Here is a 21,299-nt window from a genome sequence, read left to right as displayed (position 1 = left end):
TTCGGATAGCCGGAAACAAGGAGACAGAACACACACACTCACACACACACATGCGAACCACATTCGTACAGAAATTAGGTTAAATACCTTCAATCGATTCAATTACATAATGTGGAACGCAAAAAACGTCCACATACATGTAGAATCGTTTCATACACACACACATACACACGATTCCCACTTACGCACGGAGACGCGAGACCATTCGGCAGTACCGGTGGAGGGATTTAACTATTCTACCTCCTCTAGATTTCCCATACAACCCACCAATCCTCTTCAACGATCATTCGGTTCGGTGAGGATTTCTAAGGCAAAGTGGCGGGTGGTGCAATTTTTTGTTATATTTTTAACCTCCACTCCACTTCCGAAGTTCCGGCCAATCGAAGCCGTTTGGTTGTAAATGGTACCTGGGCAACGGCAGCCGTACGAATCGTGTAATTCCCATAGGCACGCGAGTGAATTTACGCGATGGTGCAAGCACAAGAAATGCATTTTCCACCTGCTTACCAGGCCTAGCTGCCCCACTGGACAAGTCCCCCCACAGGGCCCACGATAGGTGGTGAAGGAAGCAACGATTTATACCGGCCTAGAAGTATTCGTAGTAGTAGTGCCTCCAAACACTGAAGCCTATTAGATTGTTGCGGAAGGCACATGGACATGGATGCAAACCGGGGAGGGTTCGGCTTAGGGTCGAAAGGAAGTGTGGCTGTTTCTGGCTTTGATTTTGTTGCACTTTTGCACTTCGGTTGTTGTTGCACTCGCGGTATGTGTGTAGGAGAGTTATGCACCTCTGCTTAACCCTCTCTAAATGCTTCCCAAGGGGTCGTCACCGCTTAACACATTAGAAGCGAAACGGCACGCCACATGTTTATTTTCATAAAAGCACGAGAGTGAGAGAGAGAGAGAATGAGAGGTTAGATTTTACGCTACTACCTGTTCTTACCCTCTACACTAGAAACAAATAAAACCTACTAGAAGTGCACACAGACAGAGAAGAAGAAAAAATGCTTGATATTGCACTGGAACGCATTTCTAGCGGTGGATTGCGTTCACCCAGCACAAGTAAAGGCAAAGCCAACAAATGAAATCGTTTGTTTCACCCGTTTGGTTTTTCCCACCGAGCGGTTTAGTTTCCCTTTTCGCTTTTCAAGACCGGAATGGAATTTGGAAGCAATCGGGCGAGGCTAACGAAGCTTCGCCGCTAGCAGCTTAATGATGAACCGGCCCCGGCGATGTTACGCTAAACGGTTGCCAAGTGTTGTTACCACCTCTTTTATTTCGGGGGGTGTCCATCTAACGCGCTGTTTCACCTTCTTTGTTCATTAAAAATTGTAGAAAATCTGCAAGAAGTTGGATGGTGATTACTAACGCTGATTCTGGACGGACTTTGGGTTAAAGTTTTGTGTACTGATAGCTTTGAAGGAAGAAAAGAAGCTTAGGACATGGTTTGACAGGTATCAAGTTGAATCTTTTATGTTTTTTCATGTCTTAGAAATGTCTCAGGCTGCCCTGACACTAATTATCCTATAAATAACGAACGTTACTGCAAAAAGAATCTGGAGCTGGGAATTTGAAACAGCTTTCTCAAAAGAAGCTACTTTACTTCACCAAAAAGGAAGTGAAGTCACAATTCACAAGCCCTAGTTCTATGGAAACAAAAACTTAAATCAAGATTTGATTGTAGCTCTCCCATGGCGCAACATGTGTAAAGAAAAGTATAATGATGTTTTCCTTGTTGCCTATGATAACTATTCTAAGCCAAGATTCGGGATAACTCTAAAAGGAAGTAAACAAGCATCCTTGCCTGACCCTAATAATTCAACCAGCTTTGCAAACTTCAACTTTAAAAGAAAAATAGAACCTGTTTCATTTACCGTACTTGCCATCCAAGTGAATGCATCTCTCATGCCCATATTTTACATACCAAAACCACCTTAAACAGGTTCAGCTTCGATCCGATCATGGCTTGATAATGTCCTCTACCATACTTCTTACCCGTTGCTCCCACGCTTTCGCTTTCATTTTGGAACATTTTGCCTAACTTACATCTATATTTGCTATGGCTTTGGGGTAACCCACCCATTCTTCGCACTTTTCACACTCGAAAAGCGGCTCGGAGAAAAACCCAACCCTAACCGTGAGGGGTGAAAAAATTTACAACGCAAAAAGTCATACCGTGTAGTATCCGGCGAACAACATTGTGTCCATCGGCGTACAGCATAAACCCCTCGGACCCTTCCTTAATGTTTTGTGGTGCATTGGCGGTGCACCTCCCCTTCCCGGCTCCCAGTCCAAAGAGTGCGTCTGTGTGCGTAGACTCAATTTATTTGCGCACATAGAAAGCAACAGCAAAAGACATGGCGAGGGTTGGTCCGGGTTTTTGCAGGGGGTACAGCAAAAGAACAACATTGGATCGTGCGGGAGGGTGCCACATTTGAAAATTCATTTTTCTTCGAGATGGTGGCGACTGCCGCTACCCCGCCGCGGTTGTCGTCTTTGACGACGTTATTTTTGATCGCTTGACGAGTGGGCGACGACAACAGACCACCCTCCTCAGCTGGGTACCGTGGGGAGCGAGGGGAACGCGTGTGAAACCCGTGCGTTTGCGTGTGTGTGTGTGTGTGCGTTTTTGCCATTTTTCTGTTGCTGGTGCCCCTGTTTTTATTCATTCATTTTTAATGCACACACATGTTCGGCTCAGCTTCACAAGTAGGTCAGCACGGTTGAAATTGAGAGTGAGCTTGCCGGTGGGGGGTGGGCTTGAAATTGTGTCTGTGTGTGTGTTTTTGTACACTCTTTGCCCCTCCTATGGTCACCCGCAACAAAGCAAGATTGTGAGATTATAGTTGTGTGCGCGTGTGTAAATGATTGAAAAACATCTTAAATAATTATCAGACCTCAGATCATAGTTTTTGTCGCATTTTGTCCCACTCAAAAGTCATTCGATTGCCTGATAAAACGGTATACCACGCTAAGCTAGTTACTGTCACACCACCACTTACCTTCAAATCCTTGAAGAATATCGTATTCCGCGCCCAATCGACCTGGGAGAACAGATTTTGGTCCAACACTTTACACATAAGCTCGAACAGATCGACCTCGCACTGATTGTAGGACTGGCTCTGGAGCAGCGAGAACAGTGACGTCTGCCATTCGCGATCGTCGATCGACTGGACGAACTCGCGGATCATCGGCGATACCCTGGAGATGGCGAAATTACACGGGCCAGGAAGCGTAATTTTGGTGTTTTTTAAAAATATTTTTGTTGTTTGTTAACAGCCAGACATGAAGAACACGAGGTTTTTTATTTTTTTACGAAAGAAATGTGGAATGGAAGAAGCGTAAATTGTGTTTGTTGCATTGTGGCACAATTTTGTCACGCGTTTGTGTGTGTACATTTGAATTGATTAGGTCCAGATTGTATGGGAAGGTTTGGGACGGGAGGAAGGGATGGAGAAAAAAGAGGGAAAGAAACATGAAAAGAGAGAAGAAAAACTATTAATTATTGCTGTTTGATCTAAAATGGTATGAAGTTAAATTATAAGATAATAAAATATGGAGCATAGGAGGGAAAAGATTAACAACATAACAAGGTAAGATAAATGAGGAAATGAAACATAATTTCATAAAAAAACTGAGATTTAAAAAGAGCTAATTAATGCCGGAACTTGTATCAAAATAACCGACACTTACAAATAAATAAAGCCTTATAGAAGCATTTTAAGAATGCGTGCAATTTTGTCTACTTATGTTCCATTTAAACCCTAAGGGCGGGCAGCGCAGGACCCTTCAATATTAATTTTCTCTGGCCTCTGGAGGTCAGCCAGCTTAACCTTAAGTGAAAGAAGCAAAATGACACTAGCCTTAGGGTGTCGGCCGGATTGCCGGAGTCGGCCGTGCTGGTGGGATTCGAGTCGAAGCTGAACGCCTTTGGACTGAGCGAGTGGGGCGAGGCGGTCGTCGAGTTGGCGCTCATCCACAGCTTCGAGTCGGACAGTGGGTTCTGGATGCTGGTCGCGCTAGAGTTGGAGCTGCCGGTGCCGGCACCGGACCCATTACTACCACCGCCACCACCGCCGCCACCGCCACCGCCACCTCCGCCGCCACCACCACCACCACCATTACCGCCAACTCCACTGCTGCTGAGCGATATCGTCGTCTGTGGATTAACCTGTCCAAGGGCGATCGCGATCGGGCTGGGTGAACTATCCGGCGATGACGTTAGGGATGAGACCTGGGAGAATTGAGATATAAAGATCAAGAATTAGTATCGATGGTCCTTAGTCTTGTCGATGGCGACCTTTGGCGGCCTTACCTGTGGTATCTGAATTTCCTGCTTGATGTGCATGCTCGAGTACGGTTGGTGATAGTCTAGGCCCTGCAACTGTGGCGACACACCGTCCGAACCGAGCGTCCCGATACCGACACCACCACCGATCGAGCCGCGCAGGGCCTGGAGGGCGAGCTGCCGTTGCCGCATGATCTGTAACTTTCGCGCCCGATCCCGTTTGTACATGGGTCCGAATTTGTTGCGTCCACCGCGCATCCTGTCGGCTCGCACGGCTGAAATGAGTTGGGGGATGTGTTATTAGATGCGGTACACAACAAATTTGGAAATAGTTTAAGCGACTTTGGATGCTTCGAGAATGTATGAAATAATGGCGTTTCGAAATGAAGCTGGAGTTGATCACACATTTAACCTAGAAGTAGGTCATACAAAGGATGCATAGTAGAGCCCTCGACATATTCCTAACGGCATTAGGATTCTTTTCCCGCGTTTTACAAGCGTAAAAGATGAGCTTTTTGCGCGATTTCTTTTAGGCCTTCATTCTTGGAAGCACACGGTGCGAATCGTTTTTGTTCCTTTTTTTTTTGCTACCACCATTCTGCCTGGTGAAGGATGGATGGAACTGAACGCTATACTCCTCCAAAAGTCGTAAAACTCTGGCGATGCATCACAGCATAAAACCCGTTACCTTCCCGGAATGTTATGCTGCTGCAGCGGGTCCCAGACGCCCGTACACCGTACAGAATCATACCGCAAGACAACGCGTCTTCCTTTTCTTGTGTGTTTGACTCCTTCAAACCTCGGTGACGGATTTTCTGTTATAAATTTCTTTTCCATTTTATAACGGCCAGCCCCACACAAACGGGGATTGTTATTAAATTCTCCCTTCTTGAGCCTTCTTTTGCTTGCTCCCTGTGTATTGGCACCAAATTATAAGGATTCCACCATTCTCACGATCAAGCGCGATGCAGTTTTGCAACAACAACAAAAAGAAAGAAAAAGGACTGTCGCCATCCGGACGCCAGGGACCGTTAGACGGGTGGCAGATAGTATCTAAACGATTTCGAATAAGGATACACTGAAAACAAAGGTTTGGGATTTTATCCATCTTCTAGCTACGTCAAGAATCTGGCAAATAGGTAATTTTAATAAAATTTTAGCTATCCAACTAAACGAACTTTTTGTCCTTTTCCGTTGCGTATTGGATTACGCAACTTCGGCCAGGCGAATGGCAGGTGATATACGCGCGCACCTTAATATTTGTAGTGGCAGCCGTTTCGCGACACGCCACGACATCGTTCGTGATTAACGCGATCGCGAGGTGCCTGTTTAATGACACCCTGAACGAATGTTCGACCTGGACAACAACAAAAAAAAGTAGGACACACCTCAAACGCACAATATCGCAACGGAAAGCAAACAAAAAAAAAAACACCGAGACAAAAATTAACACACCTCAACACTGACGTGTCTGTCGTGGCTGTGCGAGATCGGCGTGTCTGATCCATTAATCGACTTCCTTGCCCATCGTTTCCGATCATATTTCTGATGATCTGTTTTTCGTGCGTTTGCGCGTGTGTGTGTGTGGATCTTCTCGGCGAAATTAATTTCGAAACTGCCAATTAGCCATCATTAAACATGCTGCTAGTTATCGTCGCAACAGTCGCACTGCAAAACGGCTACATTTTTCCGGTGGGCGCACCACCAGGCGATCTTGCTCTCTTTCCGCAAAATTTTGCTTCCGGGCACAGCAAGTTCTGTTTGGTTTTAGCGTAAACATTAATGTATTTACGCTTAACGTTTTGAACCGTTACCCGTTTTAAGCAACATGGTTTGACGTGTGTTTAATAACATCACCGTACAAAGTAGTTTTTCATTCCAATCGAAACCGTTATAAGACTGTTTTTTGTTGCTTATTTGCTGCTTGTTGGTTACGAATGCGTCACCTTGCTGCTATTTATTTTAGTTTATCAGAAAAGGTTAAAAGACAGTTAAGTCGGAAACACGGAAGAATGGCCGATGCCACTGGTAGAAGAAAAAAGGTGACTATGTCAGTGTATTTATTTATTTTCTTTACTGTTCGGCTTATTTTTTTTTTTCTAGCTTTGCTGTAAATGACCGGCATGTACGGTACACCACTTTGTTATTCATTTAATCGACCGAAAGAAAGCAGACGGTTTGGTCTAATTTCTTAACCAACCGGTACACCTTGCACGTGGCTTTTGGGACAAATGAGAGCGAAAGTAAGAAGTTTGGCAAGGCAAATGCTTGTTGCTACTGCTGCTTCTGCTGTACCGTGGGAGCAGTTTTTGTTTTTTTTTTTCGTTTCAAAAAAGCTCTCCAATGTGACCCATATTTTTATTCGTAAGCAGGAAAAAGGATTAGAGCAGTAATTGAAGTATTTAATTTTGATAATTAATCATTAAGTTAGAGCCAGTTATACTCAAATAAATAGGTAAAACAAATAATTTCCAAAATTTTCATTCAAACTAAGGACATTTGAGATAAGAACGAAAAAATTAAAGAGTAAAAAAAAGCCGCTAAAAATATTTTTATTATTTACTAATTAACTCCTTGACAGTTTTGCCGGAGGATTTCTCAGGCAAGCAAGGGAGTGGTTTTTACTGCTTTGTCCTGAGATTGCCTAAAGAAAAAAAATTTAAACATTTTTTGCAAAATTACAAGACTATAATGGGGTTAACACACTCCTTTAGTATGAAATTTGGTATAATTTTTAATCAAATTAATACGAAAAAAGTCACTAAAACACAGTGCTTATCTATAAACTTAAGCTTGATGCATATGATAGATTTCCTTCGACACGTGACACAGTTTCTGCATTTGCTGTTCCAAGCTTATAATTATTTTCCACATCCCCGATGCAATGCCACGTTCCACGATGAGCGATTTTCAAATTTGCTCACTTCCCACATTCCGGCTGTTTTCGACACCGAAGAATCCTTTTGCGATGCATTCTTTGTTTGTGGCCCAGTTGTGCCGTCAACCGTGGCGAACATCCGTGCGGCAGCATGTAACGGGTTTTGCAATCATTAAATTTTATGCTGCAGAAATATTTCACCCGAAAACAAAAAAACAAAAATTTAAACCACTTCCATCAGACACCACACCGGTGATGTGCGTCAGGGATGGATGATCTTGTGTGCCGCATCCAACCCCAAAAAGCCGCCCAGCACAGGAACCAATCGGGTGGGTGGTTACCAGCCTGGAACGATGGACGGATCGCCACACTGCACGTGAAGTGCCGTACTTGTTGCACATGCAACACTCTGCCTCCACGGAAAAAAGTTAATGCGAAACAGCTTTAACTCGCCCGAAAACAATCCAAAAAAAGGGTCTATAAGGAAGACACCATTAAGTGCGAATGTCGCCGATGATGGCGTGTTTTGGAGCAACACAAGCTTCCAGCAGCCAGCACGATTGGAGAGGGTGATCTGATGCATTTTTGTTATTGTTTCTTTTTTCGCTTCAGGTTTTGGTCGGTTTGTTTTGCGTTTCGGTTCAGCGCGTGCTAATTTTGCCTTCCCAATTTTTCTGCGCCCCAAAACGCACACACACACACACACACACACACACACACACACACACACACACACACTCCCGGTGCAACAGGAAATGATGGCAACATGAGAAATGTGGAGAAAGTTTCTCCGATGCCCACCCGTCCCAAAACGTCATCATTCCACGGCCAGACATGCACACGGAAAGTAATTTTTGGGGATAAGAAGCAGCAAAAGAAGGGGAAAGGTTTCCGGTTCGTCTCATTTTTTTTTATTCATTCAAAAAGTGCACCACAAAATTGCACCATTATCTTCTGCGTGCAGTTCTTATGCAACTGGAAGATACGAAGTCATAATAGAACGCTCGTGTGCATGTTGGGCACGATAAAAATAAAACAGCGCAATGGGAAATATATTAACAACAAAAAAGGCATCAAAAGTGAAGCAAATAAGGAAACATAGAGCGAGCGAAAGAGAACGAAAGAATAGCTAATTTTGCTACAATTTGCTATTTTGCAAGCAATTGTAATTCATTCTGCTCAATTCGTTTGTACGCTTTGGAGAGAATGCAGCTTTTCGTCATTCGGCTTTTACAAGGCGCAAGTACACGTCGCACATGTTTTGGCTGCCAACTCCCGGTGGACAGTTATTGTTTATGAGCCGAGAGCACAAAATGACCCACACCCAAGCCGGAGTGAGCTACAGAGAGGGGGAGAAGACAACAAAAACTGCACCACGATGCTTGTATTAAATATGACCCAGTCGCCCAGTAAACAATGACCACCATTGAGGGTAACACAACACTCTTGCAATTGTTTTGGGTCCAACCCAACGGTTCCCAACGGGTTCCATGCCTCTCCCATGCCTTTAAATCTTAACAACCGGCTCCCCTAGCGTCATATTAAAACCTCACCCGGTATGCTGTAACCGCGTAATTGAATTAGCCCACAGCGTCGTGGTCTCAAAAAAAAAAATCGCCATCTCAACCCGCAACAAACCGAAATGATCGCAAACCGTATGCGTCTCGCAAAAGGTGTCCAGTGTTTGGAGTGTTTCTCACCCGAGAGAGTGAGGTTTCGTTTGTTGCGGCGAAGCTTAAATAAATTACACCCAAAACATACGTGACGATTTAGTACGGAAAATGTAAGTCACTCGGACAGGCATGGCTGGGACAAAAGGGCGGAGTTTACCAGCTCAAGTAACAAGTGCGTGCTTATTTAAACCTTGGTAGAACTTCAAGAAATTCTAATTAACAGATGTCTAGCAGCACTGTCCACTTCAATAAAACAATTGTAGCTATAGATTGAGCATTTGTCACATTCTGAACCAGTTTGGCTGCTATTTCCTTTTTATGAACATAATTGCGAAGAGTCAATAATCGTTGTTGGTTTACGATTTATTATAATCCTAGTTTTTATTATTTTCATTTTTTTCTTCTTTAAGTTCCATGAAGAAACAGGTTAAAAAATCCGAAAATTAAATCTTTAACTGGAATAAGAAAGTCCAAAGCCAACCAACCAACTTATTTCCAATCCAATCTTTCGCAATGTTTTAGACAACAACACACTTACAATTTAACACAAGAAAACCCTTTAAGGACCATTATTTTACGCCCCGAGTGGAAGTGGCTGCTCGACAATGATCTTTCAGGGTGGGTACCAAATTGATTTGCTCGCGGATGAATTGCAGTGCCAAGTAATGGAGCACCGGAGAACGGAGTGTGTGCGATATGTTAACCCCATTCGATCGAATGCACCACTTGCATTAGGTTTTAGACGACAACGCTAATGGAGTAAGAGCAATCATTAAAGGCACCAGCAGTTAATAGTGGAACCGCAAGCATAAACATTTGTTATGGAATTGAGCGAGGCATAAAGTGTTGCACACGCGAGAGCATTTAATCCACCGCCGCTGCTGTGTGCTGCTAATGGAAATGCATAAATTGTGCATAATTGCATTCAAACAGCAACAAAAAAGAAGCTCGACGGAATAAATTATACAGGAAAAACAATGTATGCAAATATCTTCTTTTTAATTCTAAATCAAATTAATCATCAAGACAGCGAATCTAAACGATGATATAATCCGACCGCTAAAATAGAGCACAAGGTTACGCTTGCAGTTACACTGCAACAGCTCTGCACAGCTGCAATCTGGCCCAGACCACCACACCAGCCAACTGCATAATAGTGGAGGAATTTTCACTTTCATTACCATCCTTCCCTTTCACCGGTGGCCTAGAGCTAGACCAAGTCATCCCCTGGGTAAAAGAGACGAGGCACGAGAGCACTGCCATAGAGAGAAAGATCTTCCCACCAAACTCTCTCTAACTCGCCCGTCACACCATACGACCACACCACACACAGCGAGAAAGAGCAACGAAAAGCGAAACCGGCGAAAAGGAAAACTAACGATGATTAATAGTTAACTCTATTACTTCATACACACCGGCACGCCGCTCCAGCATTTTACACCCAGTTCCCACTGCATCGCACGCCATATAGAGAAGCGAAACATGAAAAGAGTCCAATGTCAAACTGTCGGCGTTGAGGACGGGAGTTGCGCTTACTCCAGCGCGTCACGATTTTCCCTCCGCCGGGTGAAAATGGTGGTGTCGCGGGCAGTCGCGCACTGGGACTATTACGGTGCCGGCTGGTGTAACGGTAATAGAAGAGAAATTGCGTGGCCCCTTTGGTGTATCTGGGGGGGGGGGGGGGGGGCATCTGGGCCAATGTCAAGGCGGCTAGTTGGTTGGTCTTGGGGGTGGCTGGTGGGATTGGAGGTTTTTTTTTCCTTCTTCTTTTCTTTGCAATCGAATGCAGGGATGTCTTGAGGGAAGTTTCTCGCGCTTCATCGCGACGCTGGAAGCTGCTGTGGCTAAACCAACGCGCATCGGAAGTGCGATCTTACTCCGGGGAAAGGAAATATAATTAGGTGTTATTTATTTCGAACGATGATGGTAGAGTACGTTATTAGAACCTCATAGCGAGTGGGTAAGGAGTAGTTGCGAAGCAAATGAGATTAAGGATTCCTTTATCGTGCCATAAGGTAAATGTTTGAAGAGAAACCATATGGAAAACTTTTGGTAACTAAATACTTATTAGTATTGTGTTTCAAGGAATTCAAAATAAAAAAGGTAATAAAAGATTGATGGAGGGATTATTCCTTTACAAGAATTTTTTTAAATAAGAAACGTGGTTTCAGGTTATTATAGAATCCATTCAATAAACTTGTTGAAGGCAAAGAAAAGAATAAAATGGATATGATTTTTCCAACAGAAGACGTGTTTCATTTCTAAACGAATCCAATGGTATAGCAATTATTATGCTTTTACATAAACAAAATAATACACAAACAATTCATCATTAATAAACAAATATGTAAAAATCAAATGAAAATTTCGAACGACAATTGCAAAATATAAAATTACTGTAACGAGATATTAACAGTACTGTGAAGCGTAAAAAATACTTAAATTTAATAATTTAAAGGTTTATTGAATAAGCCTTCTTTAATTTTAAGAATATGGCAATATATTTTTCATTTAAAAAGAACCAAATGCATCACTTACGATAAGCCAGACAGTTAAGCAATCCTCATTTCCTAATACGCATCACTCTGCCCTGTAGTAATGCTTATTTTATGAACACATGTTATTTATTTAGTTGCCAGTATCCACCACATGCAATCGCATGTCTGCAGCATCTTGATCATGAACCAAGTTCCCGACCAACCAGACCAACCTTTCGCTTGTCCACTATCTCTTCCTCTCGGCGCGGCTCCTTCCCGTGTATCCACAAACAGCTCAATATGACGGATTATGTTTCGCAATTCCCATTGGCGACATAGTCACATTGACTGCACACCCCGGCTGGTTCAACGAAGGGTGGTGGAAAGTTCGACAAGATCGTGGAACGCGGTTTTGCGCTTTACTACCATTGACACAAACAAACGCACGCAAGTTTAGCCATCGTGGAACTAGTGTGATAGAGAGAGGGAGAGAGAAAGAGCTCATGTATGGGGACAACTTGTGAGCGATGGAAGTAATGGTTGTGGTGGAGGAGACATAATTTTACAAGCCTTTTTTCTCCCCTTTTGTGCAAAACATGTCGGAGTTACTAGTTCCTAGAGGAAAACCTTTCCTTTTCAATGTCGCCAAATGCACTTGTGGGCTGCACTTGCACTTCTGACGCAATAGAGAAAAGGTGCATATAAAAAACGGCAACGATGCAACAGGTTGAGCATAACTAAATGAATGTCAAATATTTCTTTATGAGTCAAAGCATCAAGCATTTAACGATTTCTGTGATATTAAAGTATTTTATCGCTTGAAAAACCTTTAAATAATCACTAAAGCCGTTTCATCACATCTTCTGTCTAATCAAACTGAAGAAATGAAAAGTCAAACGATCAAGAAATTCACAACACATGCATGCATCGAAACCAATCGCCACTCGAAGCTCCTAATGAAAGCCACACGCAAACCATGCGCCGAATTTGGGTCAAGGTGGCTGAAATCAATACCCCGTCTGTAGTCATTTTTTTCTTCTCTAGTTTTGTTTTTACCTCTTGTTGTTTGTGGTTTTCGTTTTTTTCGTTTGTTACATTTGTTTGTGTTGTTTCTCACCCAAACCCTCCCCCTACTAACGCAGTGTTGCTCCGTCTATCGTACAACCCCAATGGCAGTCGGTCACATTCATCCCACCCTCCCACCGAGGCTTATGCTACGATCCATGGTTGTAGCAAACGGTCGAACCGTCTTACTCATCACGCTTCCATTCACGACGGCAGCACAATCATTATTATCGGCATGATATTTTCCATCCCAGGCCAGGGTGTTTCTAGGATGATGGACACGCAAACGCGCTTTGCGAGCGTTTGTATTAATTGTGTGTTTCAAAACTTGAGCCTTTTGTCGTTGAAATGCTTTTAATCATGAAGAAATTGCTTCCAACGGCCAGAAGTGTGTGTGTGTATGGGTTTATTCTAGCAACAAGAATAGTAATAATGATTGCCAAACGTTCATACTTCTTGGCAACAATCAAAACCACCTAACAGCCCCCGACAGGCAAATAATGAAATCTGAATTTTTATTGATTCTTCTGGGTGGGGTAACATTTTTAATGGCACCGAACGATTGAGAATACTTCTTACAAACAAACAAGAAAAAGATGCACCAAAAACGTTGCCAAACTGCCATTTCGAATCGCTTTCTTAGCATTGCGCCAATCATGATCGCTACTCCGAAAACACAGTGTGTGTATGTGTTGGTCGATGATCCGCACGACGTTTGATTCGACTAATTCCGACCCCTTGCGGAGTCGTGCGTGAATAATTTCTTCACCACCTCCGGAGAGATCACGTTAATCGAGTGCGCTTCCAATGCCAATTGGCTGACCCGAGATCGGGCTAAAGAAAAGCTACGGCGAGGAAAACTTGAACCAGAGAGGGCGATCGAGCTAGACAATTTCCCAATTTGCCGATCAAACAACATCGAATTGCCGTCTGCAGTCTCTGCAGTCGGTATTGATCGATCGATCGATGCTGTCGGTAATGATGATGAGCTTTCGAGGTGATGAGAAATGTCTAGATTAATTTGGCCTCACCGGGAGCGATTGTCCGAAAAACCGTTGAGCAAGATCGATCGAGCAACGTTGAGCGTGTACTAAAATTCAGAAAAAGAAGAACTGTGCAGCTGGAAAACTGTGCAAACGCCAGAGTTTGACGGGGAGACTTCAAAGTCAAACAAAACGTACGTCTTATGTAATCGGATGAACATCGTGCGGGGAGGGGAGGCCACCATCACCACCGCCATTTTTTAAATTGCTACTGGCCCACACCATCCACACTAACACATACACGCACTCACTCACTTGTTTCGCGCCCTTCCAAAATGACAGCTCTCACCGTTGGGTTCGCTAATGTCATTAGCAAATGACACACACCGTCACCGAACGTGACCGTTTGCCGATTACGATGGCACCGTTTACTGAATCAACAAACAATACGAAACGGGGGCTTTCGGTGCAATGTTTTGGGGTAAAGAGGGACATAGAAATGCTCAATTTTTTTTTTTTTTAGTTTAAAGATGAACTTGTAACAAGCAACTTGTAACAACTTTTTGAAGCTATCCTGCCTATCCGCAAGAAAGTTTCCTAAGACATCTAATGAACAAAAGCAGAGCTCTCTAGGCATACCTGCGCATGCTTAAGCCGCGATCGACGATCGGAAGCAAAGCAAACATATGCAATGGAGCACAAACATGCAGTTGCAAAACGGCAATCCATCAGCCACCGACAAACACTCTTGAAGGTGACACATACACACTAGCTCACGCACGGCTGATCTTCTTCTCAACCTGCCCAAAAGACCTCCTTCTTCTTTGCATCCATCAACCCCCGTCGAATCGCATTGAGCAACGCGTGCTGTGTGAAGCGTTACTTTGCACCCGTTTGCGACTTTTTGCGAACGATGACTGCCGTCTTTCGACGCTCATTAAAAAGGCATCGACATAGGGCTCAGCTTATGAAAAAGGGAAGCTTGGCACCGTTTCCGCGTGTGTTGCACTTTCGGTACGCAACTGCACCAACCATCATCATCTTTATGTTAAATATTGTACAATGTTCGCACAAAGATCGAACACGATCCGGTAATGCAGCGGTTACTAAAGAGCTGCTGAGCTGTCAATTATTATTGCTCAAGACGTGTGCGATTGTGAGCAAAACACTTGCATACAAACACACATATTTCACACCTCACCGCATCGCTAATGCTTGCACATTCTCGACGAGATGAAGCGGAAAGTCACAAGTGAAAATGTTTTCGCGCGAAGAGTGAAATGGAATTTTTCAGTGCCACCAGTCGGCTTTTGGGGAGATGAGTGATGCAATTCTAATATTCTTGAAAGTAGGTCCAGGCTAGTGTCATCCAAGAAGGAGATGAATAATTTATAAATTCAAAAAAAAAAAACAAAAAACCAAACACCGTATAAATAAAATAAAATTTTAAGTGTACAAGTAGATGGAGCAGCCCAGTAGTTTGTAGGATTATGCAGCTAAATCACTCATTTCGAACGAACCAGGATCCGGTCGTAAATTAAATAATTAATACGCACTATAATTCTCACAGGTGAACGATAACAAACCGATTCGCTGAAACACGCTTCGGCGCGTGTTTACTTGTCACGCATATCTTCACTGAACTGATCTATGGAAAATTACGTGAAACCAGTAAAGAAAAAAAAAAGCTGTACAACAAAAACAACAACACCTCCCAAAAACGACCACTTCTCACCCGTCCTCCCGTCTACCGACAGTAGCATTTGTTCACAAATCGAAACAACAACACAAAACATACACACGGGTTGGCGCAAATAAACAAGCCCAATCCATGGCTCCTCGATGGCGCACAGTGTAGTGTAGACAAAATTGAAAAGCAAAAAAAAAACAGACCCTTTACGATACACACACACACACACACACACACAGACACGCTGAACTCACCGAGGGAACGCAAACGCGCAAAACTGGCACAAACGCTAATCTTATCACCTAATAACGCTACGCAATGTAAACAAAATCTAGTCAGCACATACAACAAACCCCGGGGCCGTAAGAACGGGGCCAAATCACGGGATCCGGCCAGAAAATGAATGGGGCATTCGCGCATATTTGTACTTTGCGGGTGCTCTAGATTTCTTGTAGGAGCTGTAGTGTTCTCACGCCCTCCGCTCATGATGGGACGAGTTTTAAGGGGTGGAAAAGAAAGGGGATGCCCACCAGTGCCAGGGGTTTTCTAGACAGTTCTAATCAACCCGACCGATGGGCAAGTGATGCAGTACTCAGGCTCTTTTAAACACCCTCAAAATGGAAACCTTTCTTGATCGTCTGCTGCACAAAACTTATAACAAATGCCCCAAAAATTCGCTTCAATTTGTGCTATAAAAAGAAATATTCCCCTGCAGCATTGCTAATGTCTCCGCCGTGGAACGTCTTCGCCGCTCGTCACTTGTCAATTGCTAGTGTGAGTGCAGGCTATCGCACAACAGATAAGGAAGAAGACCACCACCACAGACAGTCACATTTTCGGGGTGCTCGAGAGACGTTTGTTTTTATTTTTTTCGCTTGCGTTAATCTAATATTTAAAAAGAGCACACCATCCTACACACAGACGCCAAGCAAACAGTAGGTCAAGGTCGCATTGTGCGGTATATGCTATGGATGTGTGTCCTAGAAATGGGAGCACCATACCGACGCGCGCACACACACACACATACTAGAACGCCCGAATGCTCCCGAGGGAAGAAAGATCACGTCACATTCCCTTCCCCAAACGACGGATGACGGGACGCGTCGCTTACGTACGAAAACGGGAGCAACAAGTAGACCACAATCTGGGACGCGAAGCCGCGTCATCGTTTCGTACTGCAGCCGAATCAAACCGGTACGGGTGCAGACGCGACGAATGCGACCTCATTGCCACGAAGGAAGAAAAAAAAAAACACATGGAGGTTAGCTTGTCTGGCACTGCAAATGGGTGCATTCTTTACTGTCTGCTGTCCGTTGACGACCATCTCTTCCAGGATGAGTCAACGGTGAAATTGCAAGGCTGATCGATGAATCCGATGCACAGCGCTCCGCTCTCTACACGGTCACAAGAACAAACAAAGGAAGGCGTATTTCATACCGGAAGTTTGGAGGGTTTCCGAAGTAAAAATATAATAATCACTAATCACCAACCATCAAACCGTACTACTCTACAGGGTATGCGAGTGTACATACCTGGAACAAGAAAGAGAGAAAGAATGGGAAAATAATAAACCATCATTAGTGTGCTTCGAATTTGAAACTATACGACGTAATGATAGCCCGCGTAATGCGTCCTGAAGCCATTGGATGGATGATGAGTGAATGGAGTGACATGCGTTGACTAACGAGTTCAAGTACTGCACAAGATGAACTAGCCATTTTCGCCCCATTTTTTGACTCTACTTTGAGCAGAAAGGAAACGTTGTCAGGTAGATTTAGACTCTGTTACTCTGTTTCATCTCCTTTCAAGATAAAAAAAGGAATCTTTTCTAGTAAAACAGAACTTAACTTAATTTAGATTGTGCTATGCATCATTAGTTTTCTTATTTTTGGCTTTCAGCAAACAATTGTGTATCAAAAGCTGTTATTTAACACTTAATACTGGACACGACTTAAATTTTTTTTTTTCTTTCAAAGGGATTTGAAGAGAAGCATTTTAAGAATTTAAAAAAAAAACACTTGGTTTCTGTTTCAATTGGATGCTAATTTGTTTAAATAGATTTTTCAGTTTTATTTCAAAACTATACGCTGTTCGATGGAGTCGCCTGGTGTTTTTTCTCAGGCAACACTTTCTGCGCTCCAAAGAGATCGTCGGTGAGATTACAAAACCAAATTCCGGATATAATTCAAATGAGGAAGTTTCTTCGCAGAACGAAAATAATCCACGGGGATCGCTCAAAGTACAGCGGAAAAATGTTACCATTTTCACGAAAAAAAAAGCTCTTCAACGATCAACGCCATTAAACCGGATACTTCAGCAAAACTCGACAAATATTCAGGTCAAACATCTTGCATCTATCCATTCATTAAAGCGATAATTAAAATCGTGTTTCTCACCAGAAAACCGATACCAACCAGGTAGCCGAATCGTACAACGGAAAACAAACAACATGGCGCATTTCCGACCTCTATCGAAATAACACGAAATGGAAGAGAAATAGTCGAGGAGAAAAAAAAGTTCTCACGTGAGAACTACATTTTTTCTGACCTTTTCTTTAAGCCACCCCTCTCAGAGGTGATGCATAATATTGTTCTTATGCTTTCGTTCGGTTAGTCTGGCTGCTCATTAAAATGTGCACCGCATAAAGCGGGTCACAACCGGGAAAGCATCCGACAAAATGGGAAGGAACCACACGGCGCAGAACGCAGGAGAAACGAGAGTGGGTTTCATGTTAAATCAATAAACCACTAATGAGTTCTGATCGAAAGTTTGCAACCACGTGGAAGCGCGAGTGCAAAAGTAACGATGATGCAATCGTTTCGGTGGAAATGGTTGTATGCGTTTGAGAATTTTCTACCCTAAAGAATGGAAATATTTTTTAAAAAGATTATGCCTACCGCCACCCAAGCCGAAGTACACGGCGAGAGCACAGTGACCCCATTACATTGCATTAGACACAAGAGAAGCAAAAAATGCCACAAAACACCACAACAACTCAGTTTCGCAACTAGTTCCCTCGCGACAGAATTCTCCCAACGTGCTTAGCCGTTAAGAATTCAATTGGCCACGGCATCGGTGGCACCCACTGCCAACACTACCGCCAGCCACCAGTGGGAACAGCTGTGGAGAGTTCGCCATTTTCTTCTTGAGGGTTTGGGTTTTATTTTCTGCAAAACATCGTTATCTTAAGCGCCGTTTTCGATAGCTCGAATCACGATGGATCACGGTGCGGAATGCAGTCGGTACAGCCCGGTTCCAAAACCAAACCACCGCACGGAGCACCCTGTTTGCTTCACCGTAACCCGAAATGGTCATAAAATTCTGTGGCCTCAAAAAAGAACAGCTTTGAAGAGCAAACCCGATGGAGACAGAGAGAAGGAGAGAGCAACAAGGGGTAGGAAAATTGAAAAAACGGGCCATAAAAAGCACACCCCTTTGCACTACACACCTTCCTTCCTAACATCATCCCCACCCTCCTTGCAATCGAATGCGTACAAGCATCAGCACGAGAGCCACACAATTGCACACTAGAACTGCACCCCGCTAGTACGTACGAGTTTGGTTGCGCGCGGCAAGTGTGTTGCTGCCGCCACAATTGCACAATTGCAACGTGTTGCACTGCAACAGTATATGCGCACAGCCAACCAAACGCCACCACCACCACCGTGTTTGCAACTGCAAGCTGCACGGATCCATTCCGGATGCAATGCTGCGCCGGTGGACGGAAAAAAGGAAGGCACAGGGCAGTAAATCCGATGCAGAACACACAAAAAAGTGCGGTTGTTGTTTTGGGGTTTTTGCAAACCGCAATAACATTGGTCTAATGCAAACAGAAAAGGGTGGAAATTTTTAAGAAATCACACACACACACACACGAGCAAGCTCGATCGATCGACCGTACCTCGATCGCTAAAGAACGAACGCCTGCAAATGGATCTCGAAATGATCATACCGAGAGGCACTTTTTACACGTATTGGTTGGGAATCGTGGTCGAAGGCATTTTCCCTTTAAAGACCGGATTGACATTCCAGCCACAGTGCTGCTACAGCGCGGATTCTGTTTTCCCCTACTTAATGCAGCGATGCAAGCGCATGCGACCGGTTAAATGCAACAGAGTCGCAGCAGCGGGTTCAGCAAACATCGGGGTGTGTGTGTGTGTGCATCGTGATCGTGTCACCGATTTCTGCCACCTATGACAGGGTGCATTTGTTTTTGCCACTTGTTCCCGTGTCGATCGATCGGTCGAGCGGACCGATTTGTCTCGATTGGAGAGAGAGATAAAGAAGCAAGCAACATGGACAACATCACATCATCACAACATAGAGCTAGAGAAAGAGAGCGATAGAGCAATTTTGTAATTGCAGACAGTTATGATAATTCAAACACATCGTGCATTGTTGATGATGTTTATGATTATTTGATTACGATTAAAATTTTAATAATTTGTCCTTTATGTTGAGGGGGTCCTTTTAATCTTCTGCTAGAAGCTATTAATTGTAGAATAAAATCGTAAGTTTAAACTATTTTTTACATTTTGGAAACATACATTTTCCGCTTCTATTCAAATTCAATCTGAATAAAAATCAAATTCCTTAACTGTTTTCTTAATATCAGCTTCATTTGTATTAAATGTTGATAACATTATTTTAACAACTCAATAGTTTTTTGAGTTGGGAGTTGACTTCAAATATAAAATTGACTACCTTCAGGCCAAGTATAATCTGAGAGCGAAATGTTGCATTCAATAATGACTCTTTGGGGCCAATTTTTGCTTCAAAACGATCGCCCTCTATCAAAAGAAAAAAATGAAAAAGAAACCCAATGATACAAATAGTTTCCGCTGCTTTCATCATACCCTACCGTATTTCCACTCTCTTGCGTTTTTTTTCCATTCCATTGCACCACGTGTTTCCGATCGAAAGCAAAACAAAAAACATCTCGGGCATACCGTTCTGCTCGACATGCCCAACAAACACACCGAACGCCGATCGCTATTGCAATTGACAAGGCGATGCAGTTTCCATCGGCTCCATATCGGATTGGGCAAATTTTGCTTCACAAAACACACACACACATCCACCCACAGACGCAATCAATTTTGTTCCGATTTCGTCAAGAACGCAAGAACCTTTTACGCATACAACAAGCAGTTTTTCCCAATCGGAACCACCCAACGGAAGGAATAGGAAGTGGTGTGCGTTTTCGTAGGCGTCCGTGTGTGTACATGCGGAATTGCACAGTAGCCAAAGAACACATTCTGACATCCGCTGATGCAAGCACACACACACACACATCGTAGTCCACAAAACAATCGACGAAAGATGCAAGAACTCGGCATTGGTTTCATTTCCTTCCTAGAGCAACGGTGTGCGAGAAGAGGCAAGCGTACGAGGGCTCCCACCGTTGTGGTTAGCGGGCGTTTGCAGAAGCAGAAGGCGCCAACAATGTGGGCCTGTGTGTGGTTGAGTTATTGCTGCGGTAACAAACAAAAATCTTCACTATTTCACTCACTCTCTCTCTTTGCCAGCTTTTTGTTTGCTGTCTTGTACGGCCATCTTGCTTTAGTTATGGTTTAGGTACAATATTAGTACTCGCAATGAGGTAGAAAACATTGTAAGTTTAGATGTACTAGCTCCTAGACCCTGTACTAGAAGGCAAGGAATCGAGAAGATTCTTCAGTGTAAAGCTGCGGCAAGGTTGTAGACAGCATTAGAAACCTTAGACACAATTAAAATGGTATTGTTATTCAACTTCTTCGTTAATTTAACGTAACGCAATACACGCAAGAAGAAATCGATTAATTCGTTTTTTTTCCAAAATCAAATTCTTTGCATTAAAAGACTTTCGCAACGGCGAAGCGTTCAATGAGCAGTGCACGAACGATCGGATCCTGGTCACGGCACCAGTCAGTTTAATTTACTTGTACCACGGAAACTTTCAGTTTTCTTCTGTCGATATGTAGAGGATGTAAATTTTCCAATCTGGTGAACATTACATTGCACATGTGTAAGGTTCGATTTAACACCTTTAAATTGGTACAGCATTCTACGGTGAGGTTGCACTCGAAGGTGACGGCTTTTGATTGACATGTTGAACGTGCGTGACCAGCACAAAGGATCCGAAAGGTATACCACCCACTAAAAACAAAATGAACGGTTCAATTTGTGTGTCAAACTTATGTCGGTGTTGGTTGAAGTTTGTTTGGTAAGCTTTTAATTTAAAATAGTTTCAAGACAGTATTTGC

At 43.4% G+C, this 21,299-nt stretch overlaps 4 protein-coding genes across 5 annotated transcripts in view; 2 read left to right on the top strand and 2 right to left on the bottom strand.

Annotated features, from left to right (window-relative positions):
* LOC126563457 (uncharacterized) overlaps positions 1-21,299 on the top strand; it is a 420,587-nt gene that overhangs the window by 184,270 nt on the left and 215,018 nt on the right. The gene's annotated exons all lie outside the window — the stretch shown is intronic.
* LOC126561112 (gamma-soluble NSF attachment protein) overlaps positions 1-21,299 on the top strand; it is a 487,575-nt gene that overhangs the window by 285,329 nt on the left and 180,947 nt on the right. The window lies entirely within an intron of this gene.
* The window catches only part of LOC126565954 (EEF1A lysine methyltransferase 2), a 176,464-nt gene that overhangs the window by 43,219 nt on the left and 111,946 nt on the right, over positions 1-21,299 (bottom strand). The window lies entirely within an intron of this gene.
* The window catches only part of LOC126561497 (nuclear hormone receptor FTZ-F1-like), a 102,555-nt gene that overhangs the window by 5,723 nt on the left and 75,533 nt on the right, over positions 1-21,299 (bottom strand). For both annotated transcript variants that reach the window (XM_050217677.1, XM_050217678.1), the window contains 3 exons: positions 4,316-4,563; positions 3,864-4,234; positions 3,003-3,201 (listed from right to left, as the gene is read on the bottom strand). In XM_050217677.1, coding sequence (XP_050073634.1) covers positions 3,003-3,201; positions 3,864-4,234; positions 4,316-4,563 — 818 coding nt within the window. The remainder of the gene's footprint in view (positions 1-3,002; positions 3,202-3,863; positions 4,235-4,315; positions 4,564-21,299) is intronic.

The sequence above is a fragment of the Anopheles maculipalpis genome, chromosome 3RL, assembly GCF_943734695.1.
Source record: "Anopheles maculipalpis chromosome 3RL, idAnoMacuDA_375_x, whole genome shotgun sequence".
NCBI classification, from domain to species: Eukaryota; Metazoa; Arthropoda; class Insecta; order Diptera; family Culicidae; genus Anopheles; species Anopheles maculipalpis.
Note: the sequence above shows the minus strand (reverse complement) of the source record. Positions and strands in the feature narration are given on the sequence as shown.